This window comes from Osmerus mordax, chromosome 22 (assembly GCF_038355195.1).
Source record: "Osmerus mordax isolate fOsmMor3 chromosome 22, fOsmMor3.pri, whole genome shotgun sequence".
NCBI lineage: Eukaryota > Metazoa > Chordata > Actinopteri > Osmeriformes > Osmeridae > Osmerus > Osmerus mordax.
Window position 1 is genome coordinate 11,230,567 of NC_090071.1, and position 13,672 is coordinate 11,244,238.

General features: G+C 52.0%; 2 protein-coding genes across 3 annotated transcripts in view; both read left to right on the top strand.

Moving 5' to 3' along the window:
* The first annotated feature begins 133 nt into the window (after positions 1–133).
* Positions 134–9,254, top strand: pibf1 (progesterone immunomodulatory binding factor 1). 2 transcript variants are annotated; one of them, XM_067260453.1, is made up of 17 exons: positions 134–727; positions 837–937; positions 1,059–1,257; positions 1,440–1,559; positions 1,686–1,819; positions 1,967–2,075; positions 2,313–2,494; positions 2,943–3,068; positions 3,223–3,321; positions 4,316–4,481; positions 4,583–4,733; positions 4,893–4,983; positions 5,074–5,176; positions 6,951–7,081; positions 7,384–7,468; positions 8,593–8,760; positions 9,009–9,254. In XM_067260453.1, the coding sequence occupies exons 1-17, from the start codon at positions 473–475 to the stop codon at positions 9,060–9,062; spliced, it is 2,274 nt and encodes a 757-aa protein (XP_067116554.1). In that variant the 5' UTR covers positions 134–472; the 3' UTR covers positions 9,063–9,254. The 2 variants fall into 2 exon arrangements, with proteins under 2 accessions (XP_067116554.1, XP_067116556.1); XM_067260455.1 differs by lacking the exon at positions 8,593–8,760.
* A 904-nt stretch (positions 9,255–10,158) lies between these two features.
* Positions 10,159–13,672, top strand: part of klf5a (Kruppel like factor 5a) — a 6,570-nt gene continuing 3,056 nt past the window's right edge. Inside the window, 7 exon segments of the mRNA XM_067260919.1 lie at positions 10,159–10,398; positions 10,401–10,432; positions 11,993–12,043; positions 12,045–12,392; positions 12,395–12,592; positions 12,595–12,915; positions 12,917–13,049. Coding sequence (XP_067117020.1) covers positions 10,257–10,398; positions 10,401–10,432; positions 11,993–12,043; positions 12,045–12,392; positions 12,395–12,592; positions 12,595–12,915; positions 12,917–13,049 — 1,225 coding nt within the window. The 5' untranslated portion in view covers positions 10,159–10,256.

Below are 13,672 nucleotides of genomic sequence, written 5' to 3' on the forward strand. Positions count from 1 at the left end.
GTGATGTACACGTTTTGTCTGACAGATGGCGCTGTAGCTGGAAGTATTTTCTGAACACTACTAGTGCAGCGTAGTAGGAGTAGTTCCTGTCGTTTGCTTCAGATCCCAGCAGCTGTTGGTGGTATAAAGCGGTTGCTATGCGCTGCGGAGCGGGATACTTGAAATTATGGACCCCGTCGCCGCAGAGTCTTGAAACTGAGCTCTTGGATGCTTGCTCTAAATTTTTAAAGTCTCAAATTTAGCTTGAGGAAGTTTAAATACACCCAAGTCAGACCTAATGTGACAATTGCCTTGCTTTTAGCTTGCTAGCTAGCACCGATTCTGTAGATTGCTGGCTTTTATGCCCTTGAACTCGAACACTTTAGCTCGAGTTAGCCGTTAGCTAATCCCTAATCTCTGCTAATATTCAGGCTAGACTAGACAGTTAACCAGCTAAATCTAAGGACTCGTCCACTCAAATGAGAAAGTCAGAATGCCTCCCAGAAAGCAGAAGAAACCAACAATTAACATCTCCAGTTCCTTGGATCTGGAGTCTGAGGATCTCAGTCTCGAGACCACTGTTCCAACCGAGGACATCTCTTCATCCGACGAACGGGACGGGACGCAGAAAGTCACCCGTCAGTTGATCGAGAGAAAGGAGCTCCTACACAATCTTCAGTTGTGTAAGATAGAGTTGTCCCAGAAAACCCTCATCATCGACAATCTGAAAGTGGACCACTTGACAAAAGTAACTTGGGGGAAGGGGCATCAATAGTGTTAGCTGTAATGTTATCCAGTAATAATACTGTCAGTCAGTGGTTTTCTATATTTGCACCGTTTGACCATGTTCCGCACAGATCGAGGAGCTGGAGGAGAGGCTCAATGACGCTCTGCATCAGAAGCAGGTGCTGGCCCTGCGCCTGGACAGCCAGCTGAAGCTGACCCAGGATGACGGCAGGTGAGCGCATGTAGCAAAGAAACCGCACCTGGTCATGAGTAGGCAGCCCTGCGTGCATCTAAATCTAACACCTTGTGCCGGTGTATGTCTACGTGTGTGTTCCGCTCCCCTCTTTACCCAGGAAGCAGGCAGCCATGCGTAAGCAGGAGATGGAAGCGATCCTGTTTCGTCAGAAGCAGCTGGAGGAGACTAACCGGCAGCTGTGTGAGAAGGCAGGGGCCCTGAGGCGTAGCCTGAGAGACCTGGAGCTCAGCCAGGAGAGGTACCTGGAGCTCAGAGATCTCCCTGAGGACAAGCTCTCCATCCCAGAATATGTTGCGGTAAGGCCAGGGGTTGAGGATAATGATTAGGAAGGTGGTACTGGCAAATGACATGTATAACAACAATATTGATTTGTATAATGTGTTTACAAGTTCCATGCCTGTGATGTGTATGTCATATTTAGTTTGGAATGTTCTAGGGTTATGTGAGAGTATAACTTGTGCGTGTGTTTGTTCCCCAGGTGCGTTTCCACGAGGTGGTGACCCCTCTCCGAGCACAGCTGACTGAGCTACATATGAAGAAGAACAGTCTGACAGATGACCTGGACACACACAGGACACAGATGAAGGCTCTGATGGAGGTTGGACACACACACATTCCAAGATTGGCCAGGTTCCCCCTGCAGAACCGTTGCCTGGTCGAGCAGATCATGTATGTGTAGTCATGGTGTGTGTGCGTGCGTGTGTGTATGTGTGTGTGTGTGTAGAGCTACGAGGAGGAGCGCAGGATGCGCTCGGAGCTTGAGATCCGTAGTCAGAGGCTGACCCTGGAGCTGGCTGACACCAAACAGCTGATCCAAGATGGAGACTACCGTCGAGATAACTACAGCACTGTCAAACGGTAAGGTTCTCGTTTATGACACGCACAGTCATTGTTGGAAAGCACTGTGGTTAACCTAGATATCAGTTTGGGCAGTGAGGATCAGGTCACTTGTGTGACTACAACCTGGAGTTATAACCCTCAACGTCACCCCCTCCCTCCCCCCAGAGAGAGGGATGCATTTGAGGCGGAGGTGAAGGAGCTGAGGAAAAGGCTGGAGACCCTGGAGCTGACCCACACAGCCCAGACCAGGGAGAGGAACGAGCTCAGCAAGGAGGTGAGACACACTGGGTCACCTCCACCACCGGGCCACTTCCCCAGACCTGGGAATTGGACTGGGCTGCAGCTGAGGATCTGTCAAATCCCTGGGCAATTACGCTGACACCATGAACGTGTAACCGACCCAAACATATCCGAGGCCCTGTCAGAAAGGTCTAGAATAAACAGGATGCACACTACAGAGAAGGGATGTCTCCCCCCTCCCCAAGCCGTGTTTCACCTTCCCGTCCTGCAGGTGGCGACATTGCAACAGTCTGTGACGTTGCTCCAGAAGGACAAGGACTACCTGCACAGGCAGAACATGGAGCTGAACGTGCGCTGCGCCCACGAAGAAGACCGCCTGGAGCGGCTGCAGGTCCAGCTGGAGGACACCAAGAAGGCCCGGGAGGAGGCCTACGAGAGATACCTGGCCTCCAGGTGAGACCCTGGTTAGGATGTGATTGGCCTAGGAGAGATACCTGACGTCCTTGTGAGACTGTGGATAGGACACTACTAGGATGTGGAAAAACCTACCCTGGTTCCTGAGATACCCGTCTTCCAGGTGAGACCATATGACTGGTACGGTACATTAGCCAGGGGGCACTGCGTGTTTTTAACAGCTGCAGCACACAGCTATCTGAAACACTGACTCCCAGGATGCCTAGAAGGTCTGTCCAGTCAGACCCAGAGCCTGGTCCCTTGCCTAGACACCACCGACCCATTTAGGTCTTGGTCTTCCCAGACAGTGATGAAGCCTTCTCTAGAACCAGGAAACCCTCTGTCTGTCTGTATCATACTGTAGTCCTGATACCGTGTCGCTAAAGACCAATGTAGCCCCGTCCTTGTGTGACTATAGCGCTGATAAGGTTGTCGTTACGTCCCTCAGAGATCACTACAAGACGGAGTACGAGGACAGACTGAGGGATGAGCTGGAGAACATCCGCATGAAGACCGGCCAGGAGATAGACAACCTGCAGAGGACCTCCAAGGAGATGTATGAGAGAGAAAACAGGTACACAGAAAGAGAGAGAGGTGGATGGATGGACTGATATAGTTAATAAGTCCCTACTCTGAGCTCGTTCAGGAGAGAAGCAGGTGCAGCCAAGGAAGTGAGGTTCGGCGAGGGCAGACCAACGTTTCCAGATGATGAATGTGGTCTCCCCCAGGAACCTGAGAGAGACGCGGGACAACGCTGTGATGGAGAAGGACCGGGCCGTGAGCGCCGAGAGAGACGCCCAGGCCAGATATGACCAGCTGCTGGAACAGTATGTGCTGCGCGTCCTCACTTTTCTGTCCACGGAATCTTCTCACAACACGTTTAAACCCTCCACGTCCAATGGAGCCCAACCCTAATGTTTCGAATGTAACGCTCGGAACTTCCACTAGTAGTAAGAAGACAACGTTCCCTTAGAGAGGTCACTGTTTTGAACGCGCGCGCGTACACACACACAGCCCATGGGGTTTTATGTGTGTGTCTACCTCGGTGCTGTCACTGCGCTGCAGGCTAATGCCAGTCATTCTCAGGGCTCCACTGCAACAGTTGTTGGGAATTCCCAACATTTCTCTCCGCAGGCTCTCTGGCCTGCTCACATTCGCCATCGCCATGAGTCCCAGAGCCAGCAACGACAGATGCCACCCCGTTCACCCGCCCCCCCCCCCCCCCCGGCCCCCTCCCCCCAGCCCACACATCCCTCTATTTCTGGCTAAAGCATGGACAGAAATGGACGTGTTTGATTTGGCGTTGGGAGACTCTGTGACATTCCTGGAGCAGTAGTGCCGTGAGGTTAGATACAGACACGAGTAAAAGCATGGAACATTTCTTTTCCGTGACCCCTTCAAAAAAAACAAAAAACGATCGATAAACAGAGAGCCCTCGTCCGTCCCAACCACACATCTGTCCACCTGCATGGCACGCCATGAGGTGAAGCTATACAGTACAAGAGCTCTTCTGGGTGGATCTCCTTCAGTTGTTCCAGAGCCTGTAGTGTAGATGTGACGCTGAGGGTTAGGGGTTAGCTGGGGATGGTCATACATACCTCCACACATGATGAAATCCCCCCTCAGCTATATGCAATAGGCCGGCTGCTGGATAGGCAATGCTGTTAGCTAGCTGCCTCTCCCGCTGGCCTCTGACATACTAAAGACTGGACAGACAGCAAGGTGTGTGTGTTGGGTAGAAACAGCTGCAGGCTCGTGTCTTCTCTGATTGACGTGCCGGGTGGGTGACGCCTGCGATCTGATTGGCCCGTGTGCGCGCAGGTTCCGCCAGGTGCAGTTGGGAGTGGACAGCCGAGTGGCCGAACTTCTCAACCAGGTCAAACTGAAGTCCTTCGAGTCGGAGCGTGCTCACATGGTGCAGGAGGAGACAGGCCGGTCCCTGGGCCAGTGCCAGATGGAGTGTGAGAAACACCAGAAGAAGCTGGAGGTGAGAGGTCACGGGGTCAAAGGCCAGAGGGGTTAGATCCATCCTGGAAGAGATGAAACGGACATTCCACGACCAGACGCGCTTGTTCGTGTCTCCTTCAGGTTCTGACCAAGGAGTTCTACGGGCTGCAGACGTCTTCAGAGAAGAGGATCGCGGAACTCCAGGCCCAGAACTCTGAATACCAGGCCCGTCTGGAGACCTATGAGAAGCTGGAGAAGGAGTTGGACGACGTCACCATGCAGGCTGCTGAAAGTAAGAACCACAGAGTTAAAACAACGTCTAGACGAGGTAGAACAGACGTCAGAGTGACGTCTAGATACCTGTCTGAAAGCTGTGTTCCAACGATCGACCGACGTCTGAATGTCGGTGGACCATCAGGAGATCTGGGTTGTTGACGGCATCTTTCCACAGTTGAGAACGAAGACGAGGCCGAGAGGGTTCTCTTCTCCTACGGTTACGGGGCGAATGTGCCCACGACTGCTAAAAGACGACTGAGGCAGAGGTGAGTTCTCACGCTGGGCTTTCTGTGTGTCTGCCATGGACCTGGGAGAAATCTGGTGTTGATTTTGGTGTGTGTGTGTGTTTCCTTCAGCGTTCACCTGGCTCGTCGTGTGCTCCAGCTGGAGAAGCAGAACACCCTGCTGAGAAGAGACCTGGACAGACGCAGTACCCAGACAGGAGAGATCTCTGACCAGGTACACTGCCTATCCTACTGTACCTAACCCTAATCCTACTCTACCTAGCCCTGACTCTACTGTACCTAACCCTAATTATACTGTACCTAACCTTAACCCTACTCTACCTGGCCCTAACCCTAGTGTACCTAACCCTAATTATACTGTACCTGATCCTCTTTTACCTATACCAACCCTCCTCTACCTAACCCTACTCTACCTGACCCTAACCCTACTCTACCTAACCCTATTCTGCCTAACCCAAACCCTATTCTACCTTACCCTACTCTACCTAACCCTATTCTGCCTAACCCAAACCCTATTCTACCTAACCCTAGTCTACCTAACCCTAAACATGATCCTCCTCTACCTATCCTAACCCTACTCTAACCTATTATAAGCCTAGCCGAACCTATCACAACAGGGCCAACAGAGAAAATGTCCATATCGCCTCCTGCTGTGTGTGTGTGAGAGTGTATGTCGCTGAGGATTAAAACACCACCTCGAAATCTCCCCAGGACACACCGCAAGTCAGCACATGTGCCCAGGTCTAGCAGCCAGATCTCTGTGTTCCTGGAGGAGGGCGAGAAAAGCTTTCATAAGTAGGCAGAGAACCTTCCATAACAGAGTAGGAGAGAACATCTTTCATAACAGAGAGTAGGAGAGACCCTTCCAGAACAGTGAGTAGGAGAGAACATCTTTCATAAGAGAGTAGGAGAGACCCTTCCAGAACAGTGAGTAGGAGAGACCCTTCCAGAACAGAGAGTAGGAGAGACCCTTCCAGAACAGAGAGTAGGAGAGACCCTTCCAGAACAGAGAGTAGGGAGAGAACCTTCCAGAACAGAGGCGGGAGCAGGTTCGAGTCCCACGAGGCACCGTCGAAGCTTTAATGATATAAGTGGCGACGCCTCAAGCTTTCCTCTATTGTCTCCGTGTGAGGCAGTTATGTCGGGCTGGTGTTGTGGCAGCGTTGGCAGCTCACCATGGTCTCTGAACGTTGCGCTTTCTGCTGCTGCCATTCTCCGTGGAGGGGGGGCTTTGGACTGTGGAGAACAGACTGCCTGTCGGGTTCAGCGGCTCTCTTGTCAACATCAACACAGCACCACTCGCCATGACTGTCATGCTTGGCGATCCCCAAAACATTGTTGTGTTTGGCCATGTGTCTGTTGCACGTGTAATTTGTGCGACGGTCACGTTTCTGAGTTTTGATCAGTTCCTCGCTGTGTGTGAGCTGTATTTTGAGTGGCAGCTCCTTCAGAGGGACCAATACGTATCCTCTCGACCAATGGCAGCCATGCTTGGGTAACCTCAGTGAAGGTGGGTGTCGGCTTGCGTAAACGAGCGACCCATTCACCTGTCGACGGTGACTGATTGGCACATGTCGGTTCCACCTAATGATTCAGAAAAGAAGAATAGAGAAGAAAAATTAGGTGTTTCCTTTTCAAAGGGCAAACTGGAAGGGTGTCACCTCTGGTTCTCACCTGGCCACCCAATCTGTCCAATCGGAATGATTTACTGTCGTCTAGAAGGTCCAAGCACATTATCTCACACACACCCTCACATGTACACATACACACACACACACACACAGTCATCTCGGCAATCCAGCTTCAAATAGTGTCGTATTGGCAATAGGGTGGTATTTGGCAATTAATTTCTAGAAGTGTGAAACCTAACAAAGGCGTGTTTACTTGAAATACAGGATACAAACATCAAACACAACCAAAACCATGTTACTCACTGTGTATGTGTGTACATTGTGTGTGTGTGTGTGTGTGTGTGGGGGGCCCGCCAGTTGGAAGCGGCTAACCAGCTCCTGCAGCAGACCCAGCAGCCGTACAGCTACCTGATAGAAACAGTCCGTCAGAGAGACACCCACATCCTGACGCTCAAGGAACGCATCGCTCAGCTGGAGGAGGATGTCAGGTACACACACACACGCCACACTTCCAAACATGCACACCGGCCTCCCTCTCTCCCTGAGAGAGAACACCCAGGCCTACGCCTCACGCTCAGTATCAGCTTTATTCGCCAAGTAAGTTTGCACAAACAAGGAATTTATAATGGCAGGACGTACTTCAGTCTGTACGTCTATGCAAAGATGGAGTGGCAAGTTTGGTCCTGCTGCTGTGTGGATCGCTCCTCAGGGTAAATACAGCCCAACAGGGGGAGGGATTTGGTTATGTGAGTGGCTAATTGTGTGTGTGTGTGCGTGTGTGTGTGTCCAGGTCACTGAAGAAGGAGAGGACCACCCTGCAGCAGGTGAAAAACAATATGGCCGCTGACCTGGAGAAACTGCTCAACCACAGAGAGGTACTGGTGACACCATGGCCCAGGAGAGAGGGGGATACGGGGGGAGAGGAGAGATGGAAGTGGAGAGAAGGAGGAGGAGGAGAGGGAGGAGGAGGAGAGGGAGGAGGAGGAGAGGGAGAGGGAGGAGGAGAGGGAGGAGGAGGAGGAGGAGAGGGAGGAGGAGAGGGCGGTCACTCTCTGGGTGTGTTAACCTTTCAATTGTCCCCGTCCGTGTTCTGTACCACTCTGTCACGCTAGCTGGCAGGCTGCGTCCCTGTTTGAACACGCCTCCACTCCACATACTTGGTACGCACAGTCACACACACACACTCACAGCCTTCCGCGTGCTCAGGTAGATGCCTCTGCTATAAGGAATAGCCGTCGGGCATCGCTGAACTTTTCTTTTGTAGTGGGTAGTCGTCAGGTGGTTCAGTGCCCAACTGAAATACTCTGTGAACACACTTCCACCCGCTCTCACACGGCCACACGACTTGATTGTGGTGACAGTTGACAAGCATAGTTGAGGCTCGTAGGCCTCCAGCTACTCCTCCAGTTCTGGGCCTGTGTGTAGCAGCCGGTGTGTGTCTGTGTGTGTGTCTGTGTGTGTGTGTGTGTGTGTGTGTGTAGCGGTTGTTTCAACAGAGCAAGGTGTGTATCCGCAGGTCACCTCTACCTCCTACTTTCAGAGAAGTGCACAGTGACTCAGTTCTGCCGTGTGTCTGGATGGCAGTCAGGTCAGCAAGTTAGACAGGTTTCTCGAGCACTCTCCGACTCACTCTCCATTTCTTCCTGTCATCATTCCAGTTCCCTCCCCGTCCACCACTATAATCGCTAATCAGTCAGTCAAACAACCACCCTGCCAGCTAACCAGTCGGTCAAACAGCCACCCAGTCAGCTGGCAGGCTGGTGTGTGTGGCATGTTCCCTGGCAAACAGCTGCACCTCAGCCTGGCTGTGGGAGATGCCTGGGTCCTGCTCCCTCCCTCCATCCATCCATCCCCCCTCCCCCTCCCCCCCCCCCCCCCAGGGTGATAAATATGAAATGAGTCGTCTGGCCCTGGGTGACACACACGGACGCCATGATGCGTTCAGGTCTCAGCCTGGTCACTAACCAGCCCTCCTCCTCCCCCCCCTCGCTCCCTCCAGGAGCTCTCAGCGATGAAGCAGGTTCTGATCAGCATGCAGTCCCAGACCGTGGGTACCGGGGACGGGCCGGGGAAGGGGCCGGGCGGAGCCGCACACCGAAACAAACTCCTCGGTCGAACGCCGGACGAGGAGGCCCAGGCAGGCCTCAGACCCAAACCCTCCACGTCCGTACGTGTGTCCGCTCACTCTCTCTCTCTTTTCCTCTACCCTCTCTCCATCTCTGTCTCCATATCTCTTCCCTTCTCGTTTTCTCTGTCTTTCTTGACCTCCTTTTCCTCACTTCAATCTCCAGCCTTTAGAACCCTACATAACCTTATTGGGCTATTCCCTGGGGCCCATACGAAACAGAATTAAGCTGAACTTGGCCATTTGGTACGATTGTTTACTGAAGTGTTTTGTGTTTGTTTTACCTGCAGACAGATAAGGAGCGTCCTGAGTGGTCCAGAAAAGTGAAACTCGCGCCCAGATAGGGCTCTCTTCCATCCATTTGGAGCGCCTAGCTGTGCCCTAATGACCAATCAACTGTGTTGTTACCGCAAATGATGATTTTATATAGATTTTAAAAGGCGCTATTACCAAATGTTTGTGACGAACATTTGTATTATGGGTGTACAAAGTTGTGACATTTGTTTACATATGTCAGAAAGTGGATTCGAACTCGACTTGTTCACTGTCGTTCTTCATGTTCTATGTAGGAATGTGTGGTTGTGAAAGAGTGTGGAGATTGGGGCAAATGTGTGCATGCATATACTTATTAACATTTAATCAACACCGTCTTCCAAAGTTAAACGGGCAGCTGATGGATGTTCCAACAACCACGTAGAGCTCCAACGCATTTTGATTTGTTAGGCGCAAGATGTCTTTAAAAATAGAAATGGTCGGCATACCTCGATGTTCTTATCGGTGTCATATTAACGTTAGCCTCTGGCGGGAACGTCACGGACGCCTGTGTTGGCGAGCCCGGTGTAGAGTAAGCTGTCCAGCAAGGGTCATTCGGTCTAGGCCTCCCATTGCTGGTTCCTCCCATTTAAAGCTCTGTGTCTCTCACATGGACTCACTGGACCTTTACCGCAAGTCATTCCGTCTCTCCCCCACATTTCCTGTCCTTCCAGTTCAAACACATTATCTCTGTCAAAAATAAATAATAAAGGCAGAAATTCTACCAAAGATATATATATTTGTAAAAGGCGCGGTGTCAGACTACCGGCAGCAAGATAAACTTCTCATAGGAAAAGTTGATCCACCTGAAAAAAGAAAAATGTTTGAACACGCCCATTTTTCAGTTTCATATGAATACATTCTTTACTTGGACAGCTGGACTAGCCAGGCAATGATCGTGTTGCAATGATCTGAATGTAGTCTAGTTTTATGTCGAGGCGGTGACCCGTGAGTGACGGATAGAAGCCTTTGAAGGTACAGCCCGATAGGCGTTCCATCTCTTCTCTACTGTACCACGCCCCGCCTCTACTCCGTGGATACAAAACTGTCTGGAGCTGCTAGAGGGACAAGTGGAGTAGACACGCTACACACACACCTGACTGACAGTAGCCCAACACATTCCGTCCTATGTGCGCCCTTCAATCTCGTCTGCTTTCTGAGATTACATAAAGATTATTATCTATTGCTTCAAGCGGCCGGTTATTTCTTGCAAACACTGGTGGTTGATGGCCGCGACGATGATTACGATGAGCACCGGACTGGGACCGGGCCAGGATGAGACGTTCTACGCGCTCCTCAAGCCGACACTACCGGATGGGTACCAACTGGAGGATTCTGATATATTCGGACTGGATAACAAGACCACCGAGCCGACAGGACGATACCGAACGAATATACGCAGGTATGAACGGTTCTGTGATTGCAGACTATCCCTCCGTGATTCACTGTTATTTCAGGGATGGCGTGGTAGTGGCACAGTGGGAAACCTGCTTTTCTGTATGGGGCAGGGTCGTGTGTGCGCGAGTGTATAGCCTATCTCGAAGCTAGACAAAACAACAACTTTGATTTATGATAGGCTTATGATAAATAACCGAAAATTATAAGCTTCACCGCCTTCGGTCGTTATCATTCAGGGCGATAAATCTGACGATTTGTAAATAGCCAAGACGTGCAACGGGAAGCCCGGATAGTCTGGCGGAGCGCATTCTTCAGCGCGTGCTTCTCCTGAGCTCTTATGTGATGCCAGTTGCTCGCGAGCAGTTGGTCTCCCGGCTTCCATTCCATCAACAACTGACGCTCTCGCCCCCTCACGTTACTCCCCGGGCCGACCAGAAACGTCCCGGCACCGCCGAGCCTTAATAATAAAAAAAAGAAAGAACTTGTGAACGAGATACATGAGTAGGCCTAATGTAACAGCTGGACCATGGCAACGATGGAAATAGAAGCCTGACTAACAGAAAGCTCAGGACAGTGTCATCTGTGGCGGCCCGCAACTGTCTTCTGCTACTCCCTTAACAATACCTGTGGGCGGAATGAGACTATAGTTAGGAATTTACAGTCCTGTGCATTATTATCCACGCCCCTTTCGATGTGGTATAAACAATGTGTCTCTCCGACAAGTAGTCGAAGGGGTGAGATGGCCTATCTTGACCCGAGACGTGCAGGGAAAGGAAGATGACATATTTCGCAGGTTGTTCCACTGTTTCCACCCGCTAGTCTCTCGCCGGTCCCGGCTGTGGAGAGCTTCGTGGGAGGGTAGAGGAGAAGAGAAGTTTGCATGCAGAGGGGGAATGTAGCGGCCGCTCATTGATGACAACTCGATAAATGTTTTAGTGGTGACTGGGCTATTAAACAGTTCGACCGACCGGCACAAGCATCCGTGTGTAGTGTCTGTGACAAACGCTCTGGTCGAACGATCTGACCTATACTGTGGACATTACATATCGGCTAGGCCTACGGTGGTGGGAGGTCGATAGAAATTCACAGGTTAGAATAAACTAAAATCTTTGTCATTTCAAATGGGCCCAGGGGTGTGGTTGATAGATCCCTCACCATCCATCCATCCATCAATCTCAAAGACAATCGATGTCCATCGTGCCCTTTTGTAGAGAGAGAGAGAAAGAATGGGCTACTCTGAGATCAGAAAGCATTGATTGTATATCTAGAGCTCACATGTTATCTTGTTTGTCTTCCTCTGTGTCCGTCTCTCTCCTGCCTCTTTCCTTCGATCTCTCACACTCTCTCTCTCTCACACCCTTTCACTCTCTCTCAATCTCTCATACTCTATCTCCCAAAATCTCTCTCCCTCTTTCTCTCTCTCTCTCTCTCTCTCTCTCTCTCTTCTCTCCTCTCTCTCTCTCTCTCTCTCTCTCTCTCTCCTCTCTCTCTCTCTCTTCTCTCTCTCTCTCTCTCTCTTCCTCCCTCTCTCCCTCTTTCTCTCTCTGTCTGTCTCCCCCCCCAGGTTAGGTGTGAGCTGGATAAGTACCTATCCCCCCAAGTCCTGATGCCGCCCCCAGAGCTGTCCGAGCTCCAGGCGGGACAGTGTGTCCGGGGTGGACCAGTTCTTCAGCGAGGACCAGGGGGCCCCAGCCTGCTCCCCTTACAGCATCAACATGAACGTCTTCCTGCCAGACCTAGCCTACCTGAGGATGGGCCTGTGTCGGACCACCCGCCCCCACCACAGCCAGGTGAAGACGGAGGCCTCCTCGCTCTACTCCCCCCACCAACACCCCCCCAACCACGGCTCTGGGAGCGGGGTGGGCGCCATCGCTACGGGAACCTCGGCAGCCATGACAGCGTCCTTGCCGGCCCTGCCGGAGTTCACTAGCGTGTTCAGCCAATCGGGATGCAGCGGGAGCCATGTGACCCGGCGGGGGCGGGGCAGGTGTACGTAAAGGAGGAAATGACTTTGTTTGAGCTTCCTGCCCACGACAGTTCGCTGTTCCAGCTGCTGAGTACGGACCTGGACTCGTCCTCCGCCTCCCTGCATCACCACGGCAACCAGACAGATGCTCATCACCAGCGCATGGGGTCATCACCGATGGCAACCTTTCACGACCTTCAGTTAGCCTCTCAGGGACAACTGACTGGCAAGTCTTACAGCAGCCTGCACTACAGCCACTCGCAACCCCCAGCACCCACACACCCTCACACCCCCGCGCACGACACACCCTCACACACAGTTCTTCCAGCAGCAGCAGCAAGCTCCAGCCCCCTACCTGCCCCCCCTCCCCTCCCAGCTCAGAGCCAGGCAGCCCTCACAGACAGACGGAGCTGCTGCTAAACCTGTCCCCCCCACCCTCCTACGCTGCCACCATTGCCTCCAAGCTGGCTGTCAACATCCCCCAGCCTCTCCCCCAGCAGCGCAGCCCGGCCGCCAGCTTCCGGCCCTACTCCAGCCCCAGGCTCCAGCCCTGCTCCAGGCCAGGCCCAGGGCCATTCCGCCATGCCTGTACGATACAACCGCAGGACCAACCCAGACCTGGAGAAACGTAGGATACACCACTGTGACTTTCCAGGTCAGGAGCACTCGCACTCGCACACACACTCACACACACAAACGCACACACATGCAGGCGTTATTGTTTGTCAAGTTTGCCCTGTAATCAATTATTGATTGTGTTGTTTTGTGCATGTTTTCTTAATGCATCAATTAAGTCGACTTGTCAGTGTTTGTGTGTGAGTCCTGCACCCAACTTCCAGTTCGACTCTGAGTGCAGAGTGATCTCATGTTAAATTATTCAACAGACAGACAGGCTTTTAACCAGAGGGATAGACTAAACACACACACATACAGTGCCTTGTCAGATTGATATGAGTCAGTCCTCTCCAAATGACAGGGCAAATCAAAGCGAATACGCAAAACACACACACACTCAAAAGACTGTGTGTATCTCCCATTAGAGATCTCTCTCCAGGAGACCAGCACTCCCCTCCTTGCCCCCTGCCTCCAGATGGCCCCTGGCTGTGGCATTGTGGAATAGTAGGCTGGAGGAGGGCTAGGCGTGTTTATACTGGCCTCTCGGAGCACAGGAGTCTCTGTTTTGTGCTCTCTCTCCGTTCTCTCTCATAGTCCTAGCCCTTTCTTTCTCTCTGCTATCGCTCTCTTCGCTTTGGCGCTCTCTCTTTCTCTCTTCCCGTT

Bases quoted from the DNA above. Each gene is read 5' to 3' on its own strand.
- pibf1 (XM_067260453.1), top strand. From the start codon at position 473: ATGCCTCCCAGAAAGCAGAAGAAACCAACAATTAACATCTCCAGTTCC. The intron at 938-1,058 runs GTGAGCGCATGT...CTCTTTACCCAG, and splicing joins CTGACCCAGGATGACGGCAG to GAAGCAGGCAGCCATGCGTA. The intron at 3,069-3,222 runs GTACACAGAAAG...GGTCTCCCCCAG, and splicing joins ATGTATGAGAGAGAAAACAG to GAACCTGAGAGAGACGCGGG.